This window comes from Caretta caretta, chromosome 4 (genome assembly GCF_965140235.1).
Source record: "Caretta caretta isolate rCarCar2 chromosome 4, rCarCar1.hap1, whole genome shotgun sequence".
NCBI lineage: Eukaryota > Metazoa > Chordata > Testudines > Cheloniidae > Caretta > Caretta caretta.
Window position 1 is genome coordinate 152779747 of NC_134209.1, and position 21115 is coordinate 152800861.

General features: G+C 56.1%; 2 protein-coding genes across 3 annotated transcripts in view; both read right to left on the minus strand.

Moving 5' to 3' along the window:
• Positions 1-3500: 3500 nt before the first annotated feature.
• Positions 3501-15493, minus strand: LOC125635184 (putative N-acetyltransferase camello). Of its 2 annotated transcripts, none has more exons than XM_075128191.1 (2): positions 15429-15493; positions 3501-5140 (listed from the first exon to the last, which is right to left on the minus strand). In XM_075128191.1, exon 2 carries the CDS (start codon positions 5132-5134, stop codon positions 4469-4471), a length of 666 nt encoding a protein of 221 aa, XP_074984292.1. In that variant the 5' UTR covers positions 5135-5140; positions 15429-15493; the 3' UTR covers positions 3501-4468. The 2 variants fall into 2 exon arrangements, with proteins under 2 accessions (XP_074984292.1, XP_074984291.1); XM_075128190.1 differs by lacking the exon at positions 15429-15493 and adding an exon at positions 5340-5478.
• Positions 15494-16370: 877 nt separating this feature from the next.
• CPXM1 (carboxypeptidase X, M14 family member 1) overlaps positions 16371-21115 on the minus strand; it is a 48192-nt gene continuing 43447 nt past the window's right edge. Inside the window, exon 14 of the mRNA XM_048846494.2 lies at positions 16371-19284. Coding sequence (XP_048702451.1) covers positions 19022-19284 — 263 coding nt within the window. The 3' untranslated portion in view covers positions 16371-19021. The remainder of the gene's footprint in view (positions 19285-21115) is intronic.

The window sequence follows — 21115 nt, forward strand, 5'->3', positions numbered from 1 at the left end:
CAGGGCAAGCGGAGCAGACCGGGGCCCCTTCTCAGCCTGGGCCCGGCTCCATGGAGCCACTAGAGCCCTTGGAAACCCGGCACTGCTGGCTTGGACACGCCTGGGAGTGCCAGGAACCAGAGGGCTCCCCCGGCCGGAAGCCCCCGCGTACGGCCCAAAGCCGCCCCCGAATGCAGGCTCTGGACGGGCCCAGGGCGTCAGGAGACCAAGAGGCCCGAGGCAGATCCCCGGGCCGCAGGAGCGGTGGGGCTGCGTCAGCATCCAGGCAGGGTTTCAGCTCGTGTTTAACTCTGCGATGCCGCATGGCTGAAGACGGCACCCGGCGCTGCACAACTCTCGGAGAGACGCCAGGTCCCATCCCCAGCGTGGGGGAACTGCCACCCACGGCCTGGTATCAGCCTGCATCCGCTCCCCCTGCCCAGGCTCACTGCCCCCCGACCGGGTCCCACAGAGCGGAGAAGGCCCAAGGCAGCCTGAGGAAGGAAGCCTTGATGGGTCTGGACTCCCAGCGGCTTTTCCCCCAATTCCCCCTCCACTGCGCCTGGCCCCTCACTGCTCTGGGGCCGCACAGGCGGGCAGGGCAGGGCAGGGCAGGGCCGGGCCGTTCCCCAGCCCCGAGGCTGCGGCATGTGGCTCGGCCCGCCCTGAAAAACCAGGACCTCCACCACGCCCACAGCCATTTGGGAGAGCTGGCAGTGCTGCAACACGGGCCCCCCCGGCTGGGGCAGGGCGCTCCCCTCCCCCCCTGCGGCCCCCCCGGCTGGGGCAGGGCGCTCCCCTCCCCCTCTACGGCCCCCCGGCTGGGGAAGAATCCAGCCAATCCTGTCTTCCTCTACCCAACACTGTCCTCCCTCAGCCTCCCTCCTGCCCCCCCACATCTGCTCCCCCCTCCCCACTTCCTCCTGCACCCTCATCCCCGGCTGCTCACACCCCCTGCCCTGGTTTTCCCACAATTGGTCCTCTTTGGAAGTTGCTGGCCAGGGAAATCTGCACATCTTCCCGGGACACTGAGTCCTGGGTTTTGTCACCCTCTGCTCCCCAGCCTCGCCCGCCTTTCCCTCGGGGTTCCCCTGCGTGCCAGGCTGGCCCTTGGCTTGATCTCCGCAGAGCCTGGGCCCCGGGGGAAATGGCTCACCTGGGAGAGGGGGCTCCGGATCTGAGCAGTGTCCTCAGGCATGGGGGGCCCTGGGGGAAGTGGGCTGGGCCCCTGCGACCCCTCGATGGGGGACGTGGACGGGACATGTGGGAGTAGGGCACTGGCCCCAGCCCTTTTCCCCCCATTCTCCACTGCTCCTCACAGTGCCAGTCATGTGCCCTGCCCAGCCCCGAACCACAGGCTGGCAGCCATGTTGCCAGGGGCCAGGTTTCAGTCCATTACCATCAGTGGGATGTGACCACCTCCCTCCCCCTGCAGGCAGACCACAGGCCATCCGGCTGGCTCCAGCCCCACTGACAGTCATGGCCCACAGAGGTCAGTTTGGCTGAGTGAAAATTGGCGACTTGCGCAATGTTTTTGTCGTCTCATGACCCCTGCCAGCGGCTGGAGTGGGGAGAAAATCCTGCAGGTGGCTTTTCTGCTGCTGGTGCCAGGGACCAGAGCCAAGGGGGCTGAGCTGGACCTTGAAGAACTACCCTGCGGGGGACACTGGATAGGAACCCCACCCCCCACAGCAGTCCCATGCTGCCCTCCAGCCCACCCAGGCACATTGCCCTCTGTGCCCGTGGGTGGGACAGGCTGCTGCTCAGGGAAAGGGGGAGCAAACAGAGCCCCTGGTGCTGGCTGCCTCCTGCCAGCCCGAAGGCCGACACACAATACCTAGGGGGGCCCGGGCACTGTGCCAAGAGGATGGCTGCTCCCCCACCCCAAAAGGGACCCGTGTGGCCACAAGGTGGAACAGCCGGGCAAACCTTGCTCCCTCTCTGCAACCCTGTTTGCTTGTGAGCGCGACAGCAGGGCAAGGCACAACCCGCAGTTCCTCCAGCTGCCCTGGCAACGTGAGGGCAGCTTGGCAGCAAGTCTGTACACAGCAAGAAGAGGGAGCGTGGCTGTGCAGAGATCCTGCCCCACGTCCCTCCTGTGGAGTGAGGCTGCCGGAGGGCAGCAGCTCACCCTGCAGGGGCTAAGCATTTGCACTGGGCTAGAACGGACACGCTCAATTTCCAAGTCCAACTCCCAGCTCGGGTGCTAGAGCGCAGTCCCTAGCAGGCGCAGGGAGAGGATACTTCCCCCCGCCGGAGGTGAGAGCTCTGCCCCTTAACTTCACCCTGGTATCAGAAAGAGGCAGCTCTGTGAGGAGCAAGTTGCGACTGCAATCCCACACGCCGCCAGGAGCTAGCCGGATCGGTTCCCTTTGGCATTTGTATCATCGCACCCAAGGACGTAGCCACCCAGCTGTGCGAAAACGCTAGTGCTCTACTCAAGCAAACGAGCTGCACCTTAGCGTCTCATGCCCAGATTTGCAGGGCTGGCGTAACTCTCCTGCTTCCTGCCCCACTGGCTATTGAAATCTAGCTCACTGCTTCTGCCGAGCAGAGGCTGCCGTCTCCAGAGAGCTGGTTGGAGCAGACATTCCTCTGCAGGGTGGCAATCTGGGATCTTACTCTGAAACTTGTAAAGTCAAGCCACCTTCACCTCAAAAATAAAGAGGGTGACAGTAGGAGAGGGGCAGCAGGAATGATGAAGGACAGCTCTGCACTACAGAGCTGGGTGCGCTCCTCTTGGGAGGGACAGGAGAAATGTCTGCCCCCTGGGTAACACAAGGGCAGAAAACACCAGTGCCAGAGAAGAGGGAAAGATCGGGGGGAAAAAAAACAGAAGAGCTAGACAGAGAAATTCCCAGCACATGGGTCACGTGAGTTGGGGGAGAGTCTTGCACCAGGGGCTGAAAGCCTGGCAGGACCAGTGGGATTGACCGTGCCCATAGCTGGTTGTGGGGAGGGGACTTTGTGCATGTTTCACGCAGCCCCAAGTTGCATCTCAGGCAACTCCAAACCCGCTGCATGTGGGGTTTCCTGCTGTAGCAGTAATGGGGAAGTTTCCCTCAGTCCCAGCAGCTAGTGATATATAATGTCACACTGGCTGTTCTCCTTATCCCTAAGGGGCCAATCCCTTTTTGATCCCTGATAAGCCTGTGGCCTCAATGATATTCGGAACTTCCTAGGGAGACTCCAAGGCCAGAAGGGAGCATTCTGACCATTCAGTCTGACCAGCTGCATGTATCTAGTGGCAATGAGTTCCACAGGCTAACGGCACACTGAGAGGAAATACTTTCCCAAGCAGATATAACTGTGTTGCCTTTCCACGACAGTGGCTGTTCTCTTGTTTATGTCCTACAAGAAGGGGATGTGCTATTCACCCTGTTGCCACTCATTGTGGTGTTACACCTCGCACACACAACCCGATACAAGACGTGTCCACTCTCTGGGCTCTTCGTACGCTTTACCCAAGGCGGAGAAGGCACTGGTACCAGGGCGCAGAAGAAAGACGCTTGCATCAGAAAGCGATCTAGCAATTTCTTTATTCACCAAAGTTCCACAACACCAACAGCAAAGCAACGCAGCGCTGGCCCAGAGCAGCACGCTCAGCTGAGCGACGGACGGAGGGACACCAGCCTGCTGGGGAGAACGACACAAAGGCCTATTCAGATTTCTAGATGCTGGGAAGAAGGGCTGGATGGACAGGGATGGAGACAGGTTTTGCTTACAAAGAGGTTCCTCCAAACAGGAGGGGATTTCAGTCCCCACGGTCCACTCAGTCTAGCGCTTCTGACGCTGACAACGACACCCCATCCAGTTGGATCCAGGTGTAATGGGGCCAGACATCCCACCGCCACCCTGAGACCACTCACTCTCTTCAAAGGCCACTGAAAGAATGCAAAGCACGTGGGAATGGCATTGAATTCACCCATGTGACCCGGGTTTGAACCAGTGATTTACCAGCATCTCACCAAGACCCACCCCTCAGTCTCATCCCATCCCTGTGATGGGCATGGAAACCTCCCCGCTGAGTTTCCTGTGCACGCAGACTACACAGAGCCCACCGTGCTCAACCTGAGGAACCGTCTGAGCTGCTGCATCAAGGCAATATACTGAAAAGGCCTCAAATGCACCTGGCCCAGCTCCAGCCACCCAGCTCCCAGCCCTTGATGCAGACAAGGCTGGGGGCAGCGGGACAATGTCAGTGGGGTCCGTCAGGCCAGCTCCCTGGAAAACACACCGTCTGAGCCTCAAGAAGGCGGCCAGCAACAGGCCCAAAGCGGATCCGGTTGGCTCTTCCCCACTGCACAGAGCAATCAGATATCGGTAGCATAGGACAGTAAGAGCGAGACACCACTTCGTTCAGGCCAGCGCTTCGCAAGGTGACCAGCCAGCTGCATCTCACCCTCTGCACCCTGTATGCTCCGGGGCAAGGGAAGAGGAGGAGATACTGGTTCCAGCCCTCGGCAGCAGCGCGGAGTCTGCTACCACGTCAGCTCCTCTGGGGGACGCCGTACCTGTACTTGGAGATGGTGACGTTGGCCAGTCTCCCGTAGACGGTTGGCAGCACATCGTCACGGTACTTCTCAAAGCCCACGCGCTCGTACATCAGGCGGGCCTCGTCCTGCACCATCAGGGTGTTCAGCACCACGGCGCTGCAGCCCCGCTGTTGGGCGAAGCAGATCACCGCCTGGCACAGTGCCTTGGCGATGCCCAGCCCCCGGTAGTCCTTCCGCACCGACATCCGCTTCAGCATCAGCTCCCCCTTCTGATGGTCAGACGGCCTGGCAGCCACGGTGCCCACCACACACTCATCTGCTTCTGCCACCCAGAAGCAGGAGCCCTTGCTACCCATGTAGGTCGTCCTGATGTCCAGCAGGTCCTCCTTTAAGCAGTGCTCAATATACATGGTCCAGAAGTAGCCGAGCAGCTGCCGCCCCATAGCCAGTAGCAGTGTGACGGCCAGGATGGGCAGCAGGAGGGACTTGGAGCTGGTGAGCAGGACACAGAAGGTGCAGGCCAGTACCAGGATCACCCAGGGCTGCTTTAGCACATGCACACACAGGGCGGGGACATACTCGCTCATCCCAGTGGCAAACATCTCGCGCACCGCCTCGTAGTCCTCGTCTCTGTACTCGCGGATCCGATAGTCCACCATGGCGCCCTGGAGAGAGAGGGGAGAGAAGCTCAGCACAAGGCAGAGAGCAACAGGCCATGGGTCAGCAGAGCTGTAGCAGTGCAATGAGCACAGGTCTGCAGGCCATGAGCTCCCTCTCTGGCCTCAGGCAAGTCATTTAAAAAATGCCAATCTTTAAAAAAGGGAAGGAGGAGGATCCTGGGAACTACAGGCCAGCCAGCCTCACCTCAGTCCCTGGAAAAATCATGGAGCAGGTCCTCAAAGAATCAATCCTGATGCACTTGCATGAGAGGAAAGTGATCAGGAACAGCCAGCATGGATTCACCAAGGGAAGGTCATGCCTGACTAATCTAATCGCCTTTTATGATGAGATTACTGGTTCTGTGGATGAAGGGAAAGCAGTGGATGTATTGTTTCTTGACTTTAGCAAAGCTTTTGACACGGTCTCCCACAGTATTCTTGTCAGCAAGTTAAGGAAGTATGGGCTGGATGAATGCACTATAAGGTGGGTAGAAAGCTGGCTAGATCGTCGGTCTCAATGGGTAGTGATCAATGGCTCCATGTCTAGTTGGCAGCCGGTATCAAGTGGAGTGTCCCAAGGGTCGGTCCTGGGGCCAGTTTTGTTCAATATCTTCATAAATGATCTGGAGGATGGTGTGGATTGCACTCTCAGCAAATTTGCGGATGATACTAAACTGGGAGGAGTGGTAGATACGCTGGAGGGGAGGGATAGGATACAGAAGGACCTAGACAAATTGGAGGATTGGGCCAAAAGAAATCTGATGAGGTTCAATAAGGATAAGTGCAGGGTCCTGCACTTAGGATGGAAGAATCCAATGCACCGCTACAGACTGGGGACCAAATGGCTAGGCAGCAGTTCTGCGGAAAAGGACCTAGGGGTGATAGTGGACGAGAAGCTGGATATGAGTCAGCAGTGTGCCCTTGTTGCCAAGAAGGCCAATTGCATTTTGGGATGTATAAGTAGGGGCATAGCGAGCAGATCGAGGGACGTGATCTGTTCCCCTCTATTCGACATTGGTGAGGCCTCACCCGGAGTACTGTGTCCAGTTTTGGGCCCCACACTACAAGAAGGATGTGGAAAAATTGGAAAGAGTCCAGCGGAGGGCAACAAAAATGATTAGGGGACTGGAACACATGAGTTATGAGGAGAGGCTGAGGGAGCTGGGATTGTTTAGCCTGCAGAAGAGAAGAATGAGGGGGGATTTGATAGCTGCTTTCAACTACCTGAAAGGGGGTTCCAAAGAGGATGGCTCTAGACTGTTCTCAATGGTAGCAGATGACAGAACGAGGAGTAATGGTCTCAAGTTGCAGTGGGGGAGGTTTAGATTGGATATTAGGAAAAACTTTTTCACTAAGAGGGTGGTGAAACACTGGAATGCGTTACCTAGGGAGGTGGTAGAATCTCCTTCCTTAGAGGTTTTTAAGGTCAGGCTTGACAAAGCCCTGGCTGGGATGATTTAACTGGGAATTGGTCCTGCTTCGAGCAGGGGGTTGGACTAGATGACCTTCAGGGGTCCCGTCCAACCCTGATATTCTATGATTTCCACTCTCTCGTGCCTCAGTTTCCCCATCTAGAAGAAAGGTTCGTGTACTCACCTCTCCCTCAGAGGGGCTGCGAGCATTAGTGGGTGTAACTATTTATTGGTAGCATCCTGGTAGCTCCTAGTGCCCCATCTGAAATCATCAGGGCCTCACACTGTTAAACGCTGTGCATGGACCTACATTACGAGAGTCCCAAAGTGCCGACAGTCTAAACAGACTCAGGGCAGGGGGGAAAGAGACCCAAGGCTGGGAAGTGACTCATTCAAGGTCACACTTCAGGTCAGAGTCAGGAGCAGGATGAGATCCCTGGGGGCGATTCCCAGTCCGGTGCCATATCACTGCACTGCCTACTTCCAGGCTTCCCTCTGACACCCATCAGCACAGCGCCCGAGTGCCCCACAACCTCAGAGGCAGGGAACGATTGCTCCGCCTCACAGATGGGGAAGCGGAGGCAGAGTTGAGGTGAACGGGTCAAAGAGAAAGAGACAGTGGCAGAAGGCAAGAGAGCAGAGACAGGGACACAGGACACCGGCTCGGCTCCAGCCCAGTCCGCAGCCTCCTTTTCAGCCCCCACAGCAGCCCGCGTCCCTGCCGACGTTCGCACACACTACAGCAGGGGTCGGCAATTCATGCGTGTCATGGTCCATATTTCTTGGTCATGGTCTAGGCAAGGTCCAGACTCCAGAGAAACCCGTTCCACACTGCGAGCGCCCCTGTTCAACAAACACATTCAGGGCTGTGTAATACAGCCCGGGGCTATGGCTTGAGTTTTAGAGCATTACATGAAAAATAAAACCCAACCCGTCGGGGTCAAAGTACTGTACGGTGAGGGATTTTGTCTGGTCAATCTGGAGGGAATACATTCAACCTGGTAGTATGCTGTACATGGTGGGATATGGTCAGTTCTTGATGACATTGACACTCCTGATCACAACTACCAACTGGTGTGCTCCTCTGCTACCGTCACAGGACAAGGCTTCAAAGGGCTGAAGAAGGGGCGTGGGGAGAAATGCAGTTGAGAGAACGGTGAAGCTAGGTCTTTCTGAAGAAAGGGGAGCTAGGATAGACAACAGCCCTCATGCTGCTAAGATGCACACGTGTGATCAACTTTACACACTGGGGGTAGCTTCCCTGAAGCAATGGGACTATTCAGAGCGTATAAACAAAGCATATGCTTTCATCTTTGCAGGATTACGGCCAATATTATTAAATTAGCACCCAATTTTACAAACACTTTTGTGCTCAACTTTACGACCACGAAGTCCCCTTGATTTCATGACAGTAAAGTTAAGCATGTGCAGAAGTATTTGCAGGATTGGGGCCCGAGGCAATAAGCATATTTAGGATCAGGCCTTTATTTAATATACTTTGCGTGATATTATTGTATCACGATTATACTCCATTATTCTTTTTATTGTAATTTTATTATATTATTTCCACATTATTATTTTATTTGGGTTTTTTGCTACTTTATTTGATCAAGAGTTGGTTGACAATTTAAAAACAAAACTGGTGAAAAAAAACAGAAGTTGTCTCCACTTTACCAGCTCTGAAATCGAACAATTTCTTGCTATTTTTGTGATTGTTTTAAAATCAAAACACAGCACATTAATATTTTCATGTAATGAAAACTGGGGTTCTCAAACATTTTTCATAACCCCATTATTAATGTTTATAACATTTTGAAAAAAAAAATCACAAAGTTGAAAAAAATCAACTTTCACTTTTTTCACTTTCCAGAGAAGCTCACTTTTCAATTAAAAACCTTTGCTCAAAAAACTTTCTACCAGTTCAAATGTTTTCCTTTATTGTTCCCTGTTATTTATTATATTTCTATTTTATTTTCCTTTAGGACATTATTTTATCTGCTACATATCTATTAAATCCCAGGCTCATCCCAACTCCAGGCACAAGATCCAAATCATCTAAGCTAACTGCATCAAATCTGATCTGCCACCATTTATTCAGATGTGGTCACAGTCCTGTCAAAACAGAACGTTTCACAGCACCCTACTCTGATCCGTCTCCCTTTAAAGTCAATGGAAAAACTCCCATGGACATGACTGGTGCAAGATGAAGCTCTCACTGGGGGCAGGTTTCTGTGCTACCAGTAACGGAATAGCTTTTAGTTTTACCGGTTTTGCCCCTGACTGGTATCTGAGCTGGGAAAGGCAATGGATTGGAGCTACAGTTCCCCCCCTCTCACATGGGGCTGGGGGCAAAACAGACACAGCATGACCCTGATACAGAAAGAAATTCCCTGAAAGTGACAAGACACAAACTCTCACTCTGCCCCCAGAAAGAGTGGGGGACAGTGATCTCCAGGGCGGGGGGAGATAGGCCAATGAGCGATCTGCCTATTGACTACCCCTGGACTAAAGCTTCCTAATCCAGAACACCCAGGTGGGCTACAGGCAGTGTGATCCCAATGGGGATCCACAGTCTCCAAGACCTGAGGTCATCCTTTGCTCTCTAGGTTTGCCCCAGGGCTGAATGTGCTGCAGGTGAAATGAAGTTTATATTAGCAGCTCCCATGGTTCGAGTGACAGCTGCCCTCTGGGAGAGGTTCAGGACAGAGCAGGTTGGGTCACCTTGGGAGAGAGGGAGAGTACAGCCACAACACAGAGCCAGAGAACAAAGCCTGGGGAGGGGAGAAGAAGCCTGGGGAGGGGAGAAGGGAAGGGAGAGATTCCAGAAGGCTCCTTCCCTCCCATCACAGCAAAACAAACCCCCACCTGATCAGCTAGAGCTCCATCCCCACTGCAGGGGCCTAGGTGGGGCAGCGACCAGTGCTCTATTAATGCCTAAAAACAGAACATAAGCCAGGCTCAAACCTGCATTCTTATGATGGGAAAAAGAAAAGGAGGACTTGTGGCACCTTAGAGACTAACCAACTTTTTTGAGCATAAGCTTTCATTGGATGCATACTGTGGAAACTGCAGAAGATCTTTTATACACACAAAGCATAAAAAAATGGGTGTTTACTACAATCTCTCCCCCCACCCCACTCTTCTGCTGGTAATAGCTTATCTAAAGTGATCACTCTCCTTACGATGTGTATGATAATCAAGGTGGGCCATTTCCAGCACAAACCCAGGGTTTAACAAGAACGTGGGGGAGGGAGGGGGGCAGGAAAAAACAAGGGGAAATAGGTTACCTTGCATAATGACTTAGCCACTCCCAGTCTCTATTCAAGCCTAAGTTAATTGTATCCAATTTGCAAATGAATTCCAATTCAGCAGTCTCTCACTGGAGTCTGGTTTTGAAGTTTTTTTGTTGTAATATTGCAACTTTCATGTCTGTAATCACGTGACCAGAGAGATTGAAGTGTTCTCCGACTGGTTTATGAATGTTATAATTCTTGACATCTGATTTGTGTCCATTTTTTCTTTTACGTAGAGACTGTCCAGTTTGACCAATGTACATGGCAGAGGGGCATTGCTGGCACATGATGGCATAGATCACATTGGTGGATGTGCAGGTGAACGAGCCTCTAATCGTGTGGCTGATGTTATTAGGCCCTGTGATGGTGTCCCCTGAATAGATATGTGGGCACAGTTGGCAACGGGCTTTGTTGCAAGGATAGGTTCCTGGGTTAGTGGCTCTGTTGTGTGGTATGTGGTTGTTGGTGAGTATTTGCTTCAGGTTGGGGGGCTGTCTGTAGGCAAGGGGGGCAACCTGGAGGGGGCTTGTCTCCTAAGATTTGTGAGAGTGTTGGGTCGTCCTTCAGGATAGGTTGTAGATCCTTAATAACGCGCTGGAGGGGTTTTAGTTGGGGGCTGAAGGTGACAGCTCGTGGCGTTCTGTTATTTTCTTTGTTAGGCCTGTCCTGTAGTAGGTGACTTCTGGGAACTCTTCTGGCTCTATCAATCTGTTTCTTCACTTCCACAGGTGGGTATTGTAGTTGTAAGAATGCTTGATAGAGATCTTGTAGGTGTTTGTCTCTGTCTGAGGGGTTGGAGCAAATGTGGTTGTATCACAGAGCTTGGCTGTAGACGATGGATTGTGTGGTGTGGTCAGGGTGAAAGCTGGAGGCATGTAGGTAGGAATAGCGGTCAGTAGGTTTCCGGTATAGGGTGGTGTTTATGTGACCATCGTTTATTAGCACTGTAGTGTCCAGGAAGTGGATCTCTTGTGTAGACTGGACCAGGCTGAGGTTGAAGGTGGGATGGAAATTGTTGAAATCATGGTGGAATTCCTCAAGGGTTTCTTTTCCATGGGTCCAGATGATGAAGATGTCATCAATATAGCGCAAGTAGAGTAGGGGCATTAGGGGACGAGAGCCAAGGAAGCGTTGTTCTAAGTCAGCCATAAAAATGTTGGCATACTGTGGGGCCATGCGGGTACCCATAGCAGTGCCGCTGATTTGAAGGTATACATTGTCCCTAAATGTGAAATAGTTATGGGTGAGGACAAAGTCACAAAGTTCAGCCTCCAGGTTAGCCGTGACATTACCGGGGATAGTGTTCTTGATGGCTTGTAGTCCATCTTTGTGTGGAATGTTGGTGTAGAGGGCTTCTACATCCATAGTGGCCAGGATGGTGTTTTCAGGAAGATCACCGATGGATTGTAGTTTCCTCAGGAAGTCAGTGGTGTCTCGAAGGTAGCTGGTAGCGCTGGTAGCGTAGGGCCTGAGGAGGGAGTCCACATAGCCAGACAATCCTGCTGTCAGGGTGCCAATGCCTGAGATGATGGGGCGCCCAGGATTTCCAGGTTTATGGATCTTGGGTAGTAGATAGAATACCCCAGGTAGGGGTTCCAGGGGTGTGTCTGTGTGGATTTGTTGTGCTTTTTCAGGGAGTTTCTTGAGCAAATGCTGTAGTTTCTTTTGCAAAAAGAAAAGGAGTACTTGTGGCACCTTAGAGACTAACGGGATCAGAGGGTAATGGCTTGTAGAAAGTGGTGTTGGAGAGCTGCCGAGCAGCCTCTTGTTCATATTCCGACCTATTCATGATGACAACAGCACCTCCTTTGTCAGCCTTTTTGATTATGATGTCAGAGTTGTTTCTGAGGCCGTGGATGGCATTGTGTTCTGCATGGCTGAGGTTGTGGGGCAAGTGATGCTGCTTTTCCACAAATTCAGCCCGTGCACGTCGGCGGAAGCACTCTATGTAGAAGTCCAGTCTGTTGTTTCGACCTTCAGGAGGAGTCCACCTAGAATCCTTCTTTTTGTAGTGTTGGTAGGGAGGTCTCTGTGGAGATAAGCTATTACCAACAGGAGAGTGGATTTGTGTGTGGGGGGGGGTGGGGGGGGGTGGAAAAACGTGCTGGAAATGGCCCAACTTGATTATCATACACATTGTAAGGAGAGTGATCACTTTAGATAAGCTATTACCAGCAGGAGAGTGGGGTGGGGGGAGAGAAAACCTTTTGTAGTGGTAAACACCCATTTTTTCATGCTTTGTGTGTATAAAAGATCTTCTATACTTTCCACAGCATGCATCCAATGAAGTGAGCTGTAGCTCACGAAAGCTTACGCTCAAATAAATTGGTTAGTCTCTAAGGTGCCACAAGTCCTCCTTTTCTTTTTGCGAATACAGACTAACACGGCTGTTACTCTGAAACCTGTCCTTATGATGGGAGTTTGCAAGTATCACAGTTAAGGTTGCAAGACCTCCCCAAGAAAGAAACCCCCTACCTCTGGATTTCACTCACACGTGACTGACTTCCTCGGGGTCTCCACGCCTGAGCTCAGCCAAGAGGGGGAGTGTTGGAAAGTTTCAGCAGCGCTGCTTCCGCTGAACACACATTCCTTCCCTCACACTGTACAAAGCCGACAGTGATTTTCCACCCAGATAAGCAAGAGCTGGACTCTGACACTTGGCACATAACAGGGGTTCATTCTGGAGTACAGCCACAACTCAGGCTGGGAAAAATCAGCTGAGATTCAAAAATACAGAAGATTCAAAATAATCTCCACATGCTCGGGAGAAGCTGTATGGAGCTGCACCCTGTGCGGCACATTTAATTGACCAGAAGATCTCCAGGGTGCTCAGCACCCATGTGCCAATCCCGCCTGCCCTGAAACTTCATTTACTCACCTCAGTGAGCATCTTATTCTAACGGGGATCAGTTAATTGCTCTCTTTCCCCACCTTGTTAAAAAAAAGCAGTTAAATGCAAATAAGCAGCCCCCTTGCTAATGCAATATTAAGGAAGCGGTTACAATTGAAAGGGAAGGATCCCACAGCATTTAGGCCCCAATCAGACCCATGAACCGATGCAGAGGTCCAGTGACCTCAGTCAGACCCACAAGGGTCTGCAAAGCTGACCCCAGCCCTGGCTCAGCGCCTCAGCTGGGCCGCTCTTCAGCCCAGGAACCGTTGCCCATTTTCTGTGCAGCGCCTGGCATGCTTGTGTGCGCTACAGAAGAGAGAATGAATTTAGCCCCGGAGCGATTAGCTGCTGGGCTGTCGCCCGCTGTACTGCCGAGGGGCAGGAGCGCAGGGAACACGCACCCCCAGAGTTGGCAATGCCGTCCCCAGTGGCTCAGAGCGCACACGCGCAACATCGCCACCATCTGCAACTCTGCTGCCTTTGCGGCTGTGGGGAGAGTCGCCCCCACACTGAAAGGCGGCTCCACGCGGGGTCCCAGCGTGGGTCAGGGCTGGCTGTTGGCAGCGCCCCAGCAACGTGATATGGTCACACCCCGTGATGGGAACCTGGGCACCCGCAGGCCCTGCCAAGCCCCTGGAGCTGCGGGACACCTCAAGCCCCAGGACAGGACATTACAGGAGCCTGCAGCATCCTGGGATCAGGACCCCAGCTGGGGTGAGCCACTGGCTGAAGGGCACCCGCTGCACCAAGGGGGCAGTCGCTGCCAGGCACCGCTCGCCCACGAAGGGGGGTGCGCAGGGGGAGGTGGGCAGGGCAGGCGGCGCTACGGGCAATGTGCCCCAGGGGGCCCCTGTGACTGGGGGGAGCTGACTGCGGCTCCAGACCGAGGGGTTTCGGGGCAGGGGGGCGGATGTTTCTCTTCTCCCCAAGTGGGTTTGGAAGCCTCAGTCCCGGGTCCCAGCCCCCCCTCCGTGCACCCCCCGCACCTCAGCCCCCCAAACCTCCCTGTGCACCCCGCCTCCCCCCACACCTTGGCCCCTCCTTGCACCCCTCCACCCAGCCCCCCCGTGCCTCCGCCCCCCCTACAACCCTTCCCTCCAGCCCCCCCGCACACCCCCAACCCCTGTCTCCACCCAGCCCCCCCGTGCCTCGGCACCCCCCACCTCCACCCGGCCCCCCCATGCAACCCCCACCTCCCCAGCAACCCTCCACCCAGCCCCCCCATGCACCCCCAATCCCTGCACCTCGGCCCCCCTCGTGCAACCCCCAACCCTCGTCCCCCAGTGCCTCAGCCCCCTCCTACAACCCTCCACCCTGCAACCCTTCCCTCCAGCCCCCCGCGCACCCCCAAACCCCACCTCTCCCCACACCTCAGCCCCCCCGTGCACCCCTCCACCCGGCCCCCCCACGCCTCGGCCCCCCCTGCTTCTACCCAGCCCCCCCATGCACCCCCAATCCCCGCCTCCCCCCACACCTCAGCCCCCCCGCCTCCACCCGGCCCCCCCCATGCACCTCCAATCCCTGCCTCCCCCCACGCCTCGGCACCCCCGCCTCCACCCATTCCCCCCACGCCTCGGCACCCCCGCCTCCACCCATTCCCGCCATGGACCCCCAATCCCCGCCTCTCCCCACGCCTCGGCACCCCCGCCTCCACCCGGCCCCCCCATGCACCCCCAATCCCCGCCTCCCCCCACACCTCAGCCCCCCCGCCTCGACCTGGCCCCCCCCATGCACCCCCAATCCCTGCCTCCCCCCACGCCTCGGCACCCCCGCCTCCACCCATTCCCCCACGCCTCGGCACCCCCGCCTCCACCCATTCCCGCCATGGACCCCCAATCCCCGCCTCTCCCCACGCCTCGGCACCCCCGCCTCCACCCGGCCCCCCCATGCACCCCCAATCCCCGCACCTCGGCACCCCCACGCACCCCCCAACCCTCGCCCTCCCCATGCCTCGGCCCTCTCCTACAACCCTCCACCCCGCACCCTTCCCTCCAGCCCCCCCACGCACCCCCAAACCCCGCCTCTCCTCACGCCTCAGCCCCCCCGTGCACCCCTCCCCCGGCCCCCCCCACGCCTCAGCCCCCCCTGCTTCTATCCAGCCCCCCCATGCACCCCCAATCCCCGCCTCCCCCCACACCTCAGCCACCCCCGCCTCCACCCGGCCCCCCCATGCACCCCCAATCCCTGCCTCCCCCCACGCCTCGGCACCCCCGCCTCCACCCAGCCCCCCCATGCCTCGGCCCCCTCCTACAACCCTTCCCTCCAGCCCCCCACGCGCCCCCAACCCCCACCTCCCCCCACGCCTCGGCCCCCCCTGCTTCTACCCGGCCCCCCCATGCACCCCCAATCCCGCCTCCCCCCACGCCTCGGCACCCCCGCCTCCACCCAGCCCCCCCATGCCTCGGCCCCCTCCTACAACCCTTCCCTCCAGCCCCCCACGCACCCCCAACCCCCACCTCCCCCCACGCCTCGGCCCCCCCTGCTTCTACCCGGCCCCCCCATGCACCCCCAATCCCGCCTCTCCCCGACCCCCCCAATCCCCGCCTCCCCCCATGCACCCCCAGTCCCCGCACCTCAGCCCCCCCCGTGCACCCCCCACGCCTCGGCCCCCTCCTACAACCCTCCACCCCGCACCCTTCCCTCCAGCCCCCCCCCAGCCCCCGCCTCCACTCGCGCCTCGGCCCGGCCCCACTCACCGCCCGCCCCGCGCGCCTTCGCTCGGCAACGCCACTTCCGGGGACACCCAGAGCACCCGCGTGACGCCGCCCGGAGCCGTTGTTCATTGGACGCGCTCCTTCTGAGGACACGCCCACATACTCTCGCCAGCCAATAGGCGGCTAGCGTGGCGCTGGGCGAGGAGGGGGCGGCAGGCGCGGGGGCGTGGCCTTGCCCGAGGGGTCAGGACACAGGGCGGAGGGGCGGGGCCTTACGCGGAGGGGCGGGGCCTACTGTCACATGGCCTCACGCTGGGGAAGGGGGATGGGCTCTGATCCCCAGGGGGTGGAGCATAATCCCCTGGCTAACCCCGCCCCTAGCTGGGCGGGGCGAAAACCAGGGGCCTGGCCTACTCACCAAAGATGTCAGTCACCGGGGGGGGGGGGGCGGGGAGGGTGCCCAGGGGGTGACCCCCTGTCCCAGCGCCGGGCTCCAGAACGGCTCCCTACCGAGCCAGGCCGGACTCTGGGGGAGTCTCCTCTCGGGGAGCAGCCTGTCTGCAGGATTCCTTTGTTCTCCAACCCTTCAGCTCTCACCTTGCAGGGGGGAAGGGCCCAGGCCATCAGTGGCCAAGAAACAGGGTGTCGGCCATTCTCTGTGTCCAGACCCCTGCACACACCTGCCCTCTAGGGCTCTGCAAGGATCATGCACCCTTATCCCACCCCCTAGATACTTAAGAACTGCCTAGGGGAAACTGAGGCACCCCCACACTATTCAGAGGAAACATTAAGAACAGTCCCACTTCATCACACCAACCCCTGCCCGTTCCCCGCCCCACAGGGCTGCCCCATGCCGCTGCTCCAGGCCCCAGCCCTGCTGTGAGCGGCCCATGCAAGGGGCTTTGCACACACCCAGGCTCTGCCCCCCGCTGAGTTAATAATGCAATAAATGGAGAGAAAATAACCCACTGCCCACTCGCTCTGGAAGGTAAAACAGCAAAGGTTTATTGCTCCTGAGGATGTCACTTGGCTCGCAAGGACATCGAATGCCAGCACTGTCTCTGTAACTCATCAGCTGCTCATGCTGAGTCTGAGTGCCCACCCGAGCAGTGGTCCCTTTCCTGCCGCCCCGGTTAGGTCGGAGCCGCGAGCCATTGCTCCAATGCTATTTACACGCCAGGTTCCAGCCAGGTCCCGCCGGCAGAACGAAGCGCCCACTAGCCCTGGGCTCGCACACAGGGATGTTGCAGCCTCCCTCGGGCTGTCTGAAAACACGCAGACGAGCTGGAAGCTCTGAATAATGCTTGCACGCCCTCGGTAGCAGCTATCCCGGGACACTCTCCTCTGTTCGCTGGGGGCCTGACCCAGAGTGGGGCTGAGACCCACCCATAGCTCCTGGCGGATGCGGCGGACGCTGGGAGCCCGTCTGTTTGGCACAGTCACAGCCGCTGGCTGTGACCTCACACGCCATTGCCAAGGAAACATCTCATGCAGAGGAGTGTGACTTCACCTGGGGTTCTAGGAGAACAAAGATTTGAGGCTGAAGTCATCCCTGGAGTCACAGAGGGGCGGAACCGCATTCACACAAGTACCCCTGACAACGGAGGCCGAGGGGAAAGGAAGCTACAGGAACCATTTGCTGCACCAAGTGGAATCATCTCTGCCTAGGATCTGGTTCGTGGCTCGTACGAGGTGCCAGCTAGCCCTTTGGTATCAGCCTTTTAATTGTAATGCCCGGGCAAAACTGGAGTGAATACGAAATCCTGACCTGTGTCCCCTTAACATGCTTCTGCCCTGCCCTGGAGGGGGGCCTCGCAGCTGAGAAGGCTGCTGGTATCTCTTGTGTTGGCCCTGAGGAGACTGCCAACGGGGAGACAATTGATGCCAAAGGTGGTGGTTTCAGTGAGGGTGCCACCCCTCTGGCCAGGAATTGGCTCCCCCAGATGTCTCCCATGGTCCGGTGAAGTCAGACGATGGCACGCCAAACCAGCAGGTGCTGGCTATCTACAGGGAAGAAAACAGCCTCGAGAGTCCTTGGGAACTGTGCTGTCATTACCAATGGGGAGGAACAAGGTTATCCCGGACTGCACCCAAGGGATCTGGGAGTCCAGCCAGCGCACACCTTGCCATGGTTGGTACTGACTGACTGATGTATGTTTGCCCTGGATTCCTGCCCAGCCAGACCCTGTGCCAGGCAATCGAAGTCCTGCTTGTGTCATGCCCATTGTGAGCCAGGAGCTATTTTTAGGGCCCGCCTGTAGTCTCAGATGCAGACTCTCTGCATGTTTCGAGGAATCAGTGGCAGCTGCCTGCTCACGCTCCGGGAGACTTGCATAGACACCACTTCGGGCATTTCAGGGGGCCAAACACTGCTCTTGGGGATCGCCACAGGGAGCCTCCCTTGCTACCCAGTACACCGCACTGCCTGGCCTGTTTCTTGATCTCGACCACAAACACACCCCAGTCCGTTCCCCTTTCACTATGTGTGTTATTCCTCCCTTACACTGCATAACAGAACGCTTTTGTCGGCTAACAGCAGATATATCCACGCAGCCGTCTATCCCCTCAACTACCAAGCCAATTGCTTTGTTAGCCCAGCAACTACCACCCAGGTGTCAGTAATCCCCCAAAGAAATGGATTAACTGGTTTAAATTAAGCCAGTACAGCCGACTGAACTCCCTTGGGTGATTTTCCCCTCTTCTGACCTCACCACATGCAGGTCGAGAGAGGACAAGATCCTTCCTTGTCCATGGCAGTCGGGAGAGGAGAGCCGTGGCCCTCAGTCTGAACCCAGCTCACAGGACTGGCTCACATTCCTTCCCCTTCCTTCTGCACGCCCCGGGGCCTGCTGTCCAAATGCCTTGTGGTTACTGCTGCCTCCAGGTAGCCTTCACCAGAGGGTTCCTCCTGGGGGATTTGCCAAGTGGTGGCCAGGCAGAGCGGAACCGAACCAGTTGGCAGATGCCTCTATTGGGTGGCTGGACCGGGACCTGCATGATCCTTAGGCAACGGCTCGACCCACTAAACAGGGGTCTCCCTGGTCTGGCTAAGATGACAGCAGCCGTGCTGAGACCATCCTGGGGGAAAGCTGCTCTTTGAGGTGTTACAAAGTCCTCTTCTGCTGGCAAAGCCCGTCCAGGGTGTCTGTCCTCTGCCTTTGCCCTAGGGAACACGCCTGCAGCTTTGTTTGTGCCACTGATTTCCGCTGTCTTCTTACCCCGCCCAGGCACCCCTCCCCCTGAACTGAGTGCAGCTGGGTGCTCAGCAGCAGAGTCTTGGGCTGGAACGCCAAGGAACAGAGCCAAGCGCTGCGGGCAGGGCAGGGCAGGGCAGGGGGTGGGAAGGGACAGGCCTCACGAGGACACTGCTAAGTGACGTGCCCGCCTTTCCCCGTCAAAGCCAGCGCGGCGGCAGGAAGGCGGGCGTTTGGTTCCCCCAGGACCACGCTCTCCCTGGGCCGGCAGTCACACCCCGCTACAGATTCACGTGCATGAGTCAGACCCAGAGCTCAGAAGCGAAACAACACAGAGGAGCAAGAAGCCGCTAGACTAGAGAGCGTGGGGGAGGGAGCGCGAGCCGAACAGAGCACATCCCTCTTCTACGTCCCCACACAGTCCCCTCATCCCCCTCCCGTTCACTGGGCCTGGCGCTGGGCCCTCAGCATGCGGAGCCGCAGCTGCCGGAGCCGCAGGATCAGGTCCTTGGGGATCTTGCCCCCCCTGGCCAGGATCTCGCGCAGCCGCTGCTTGGGCATCTTGGTGAGCCGGAAGTCGCAGAGGGTGGGGTTGTCCTCGTAGGAGACGCGGCACGGCCTGGTGACGGGGTGGTAGCCTTCGGCCGCGGCGGTGACCTCATACTCGCCCGGGTTCAGCAGGCGCCAGTAGTCACCGTCGAAAGCTGCAGGGGGTGACAATAAGGCCAGGGGGAGGGCTGAGGGTCAGCCGGGTCAGGGCTGGGTCTGCTAGGGCCTGTCTCTGCTGAGCCCTCGTCTGCAGAGGGGCCATCTCAGCGACTAGCAGCCCTGTGTAGACAAGGCCTTGGCCCTGCCCTCCCCAGGGCCAACGCCAGGCTGCTCCCCTGAGTGCTGTCCGGAGCTGGGGTGACTGGTCCCATGGCCCAGCTCCCACTGCTGGGGCTGGTCCATGATTGTCAGCATCCATCTCCCTTTCCCTGATTTCACCCCATTCCCGCTATTTATATCCACCCAGAGCCCACCCCCCCAGCTTCTTCCCACCCTGGGGCTCTAGGTCAGTCCGACACTGGACATGGTCATCCCCCATTCCCCCTGGGCTGAGCTCCCCACACCGATTTAGTTCATCGGGACTGTGACACTGCACTCCATAGGTTTTATGGAAATATGTTTGTAAGTGTAAATATGATGTAACTGGAATATGCTGCATACAAAAAGTCTCTTCTGCCCAAATAAATTTGTTCGTCTCTAAGGGCCACAAGGACTCCTCGTTTTTGCTGATACAGACTAACATGGCTACCACACTGAAACCTATTACAAAGCTTATCATCTACTAAGTGTGGTCATCCTATTTGTAGGTATGCATCATTCTTGTATCTGAAGCTAGAAATATGAAGTATTACTCTGAAGTCCTATTGTAATTATGCGAAGTGTGGGCCATTAATGGTGGCTTAGGATCTTGATGGCTCCTATTAACTAGAACAATTGGTTGTAAATGGCTCTGTTTATTTGTAAGCCTTCCTGTATATGGGGGGGGTGCCAGCCAGTGAGTAATGAAGTCTCATGGGACATGTAAACAAGTCACATGATACTGGAATCCATCTTAAACCTGGTGGTTTTCCATTTAGAAGGAAAGCTGGGAACCCCGAGAAAGACAAAGGATTCCTGCCTTATGCCAAAGTATAAAAGGGGGGTGGAACAGAACAAAGGGGGCGACAGTCACGAGAAATCCCCTAGTTACCACGTGAGCTGGAACTAACAAGGGCTGTACCAGGGGAAAGGATTGGGCCCAGACTAGGAAGGAGTCTAGCCTGTGAAAGGTTTCAGAGTAGCAGCCGTGTTAGTCTGTATCCGCAAAAAGAAAAGGAGGACTTGTGGCACCTTAGAGACTAACAAATTTATTTGAGCTCATGCTCATGTTAGTTTCTAAGCTGCCACAAGTCCTCCTTTTTTTTTAGCCTGTGAAAGAAGCTGATTGGAACATCTCTGTGGGTGAGATTTACCTGTATTCAGTTTCTTAAATGTATTAGGCTTAGACTTGCGTGTTTTGATTTATTTTGCTTGGTAATTTACTTTGTTCTGTCGGTTATTACTTGAAACCACATAAATCCCACTTTTTATACTTAATAAAATCACTTTTGTTTACTAATGAACCCAGAGTAAGTGATTAATACCTGGGGGAGCAAACAGCTGTGTATATCTCTCTATCAGTGTTATAGAGGGTGGACAATTTATGAGTTTATCATGTATAAGCTTTATAAAATGGATTTATTTGGGGTTTGGATCCCACTGGGAACTGAGTGTCCGGGTCCTGGAGACAGGTGACCTGCTGAGCAGGTTTTGGTTAAAGTCTGCAGCTTTGGGGGCATGGACCAGAGCTGGGTCTGGGTTGCAGCAGGCTAGTGCATCTGGCTCAACAAGGCAGGGTTCTGGAGTCCCAAGCTGGCAGGGAAAACTGGCTCAGAGGTTATTCCAGCACTTTAGGTGACAGTCCCAAGAGGGTCTCTGAGACCGAACCCATCACAGGGACATCCCTGG

What these genes read in the sequence shown, in the direction of transcription:
- LOC125635184 (XM_075128190.1), bottom strand. Translation starts at nt 5,360, where the DNA reads ATGATTTTTCCAGGGACTGAG. An exon ending in TGATTTTTCCAGGGACTGAG is followed by an intron (nt 5,141 to 5,339) that starts GTGAGGCTGGCT and finishes CTCTCTCTCCAG; the next exon opens with GGCGCCATGGTGGACTATCG.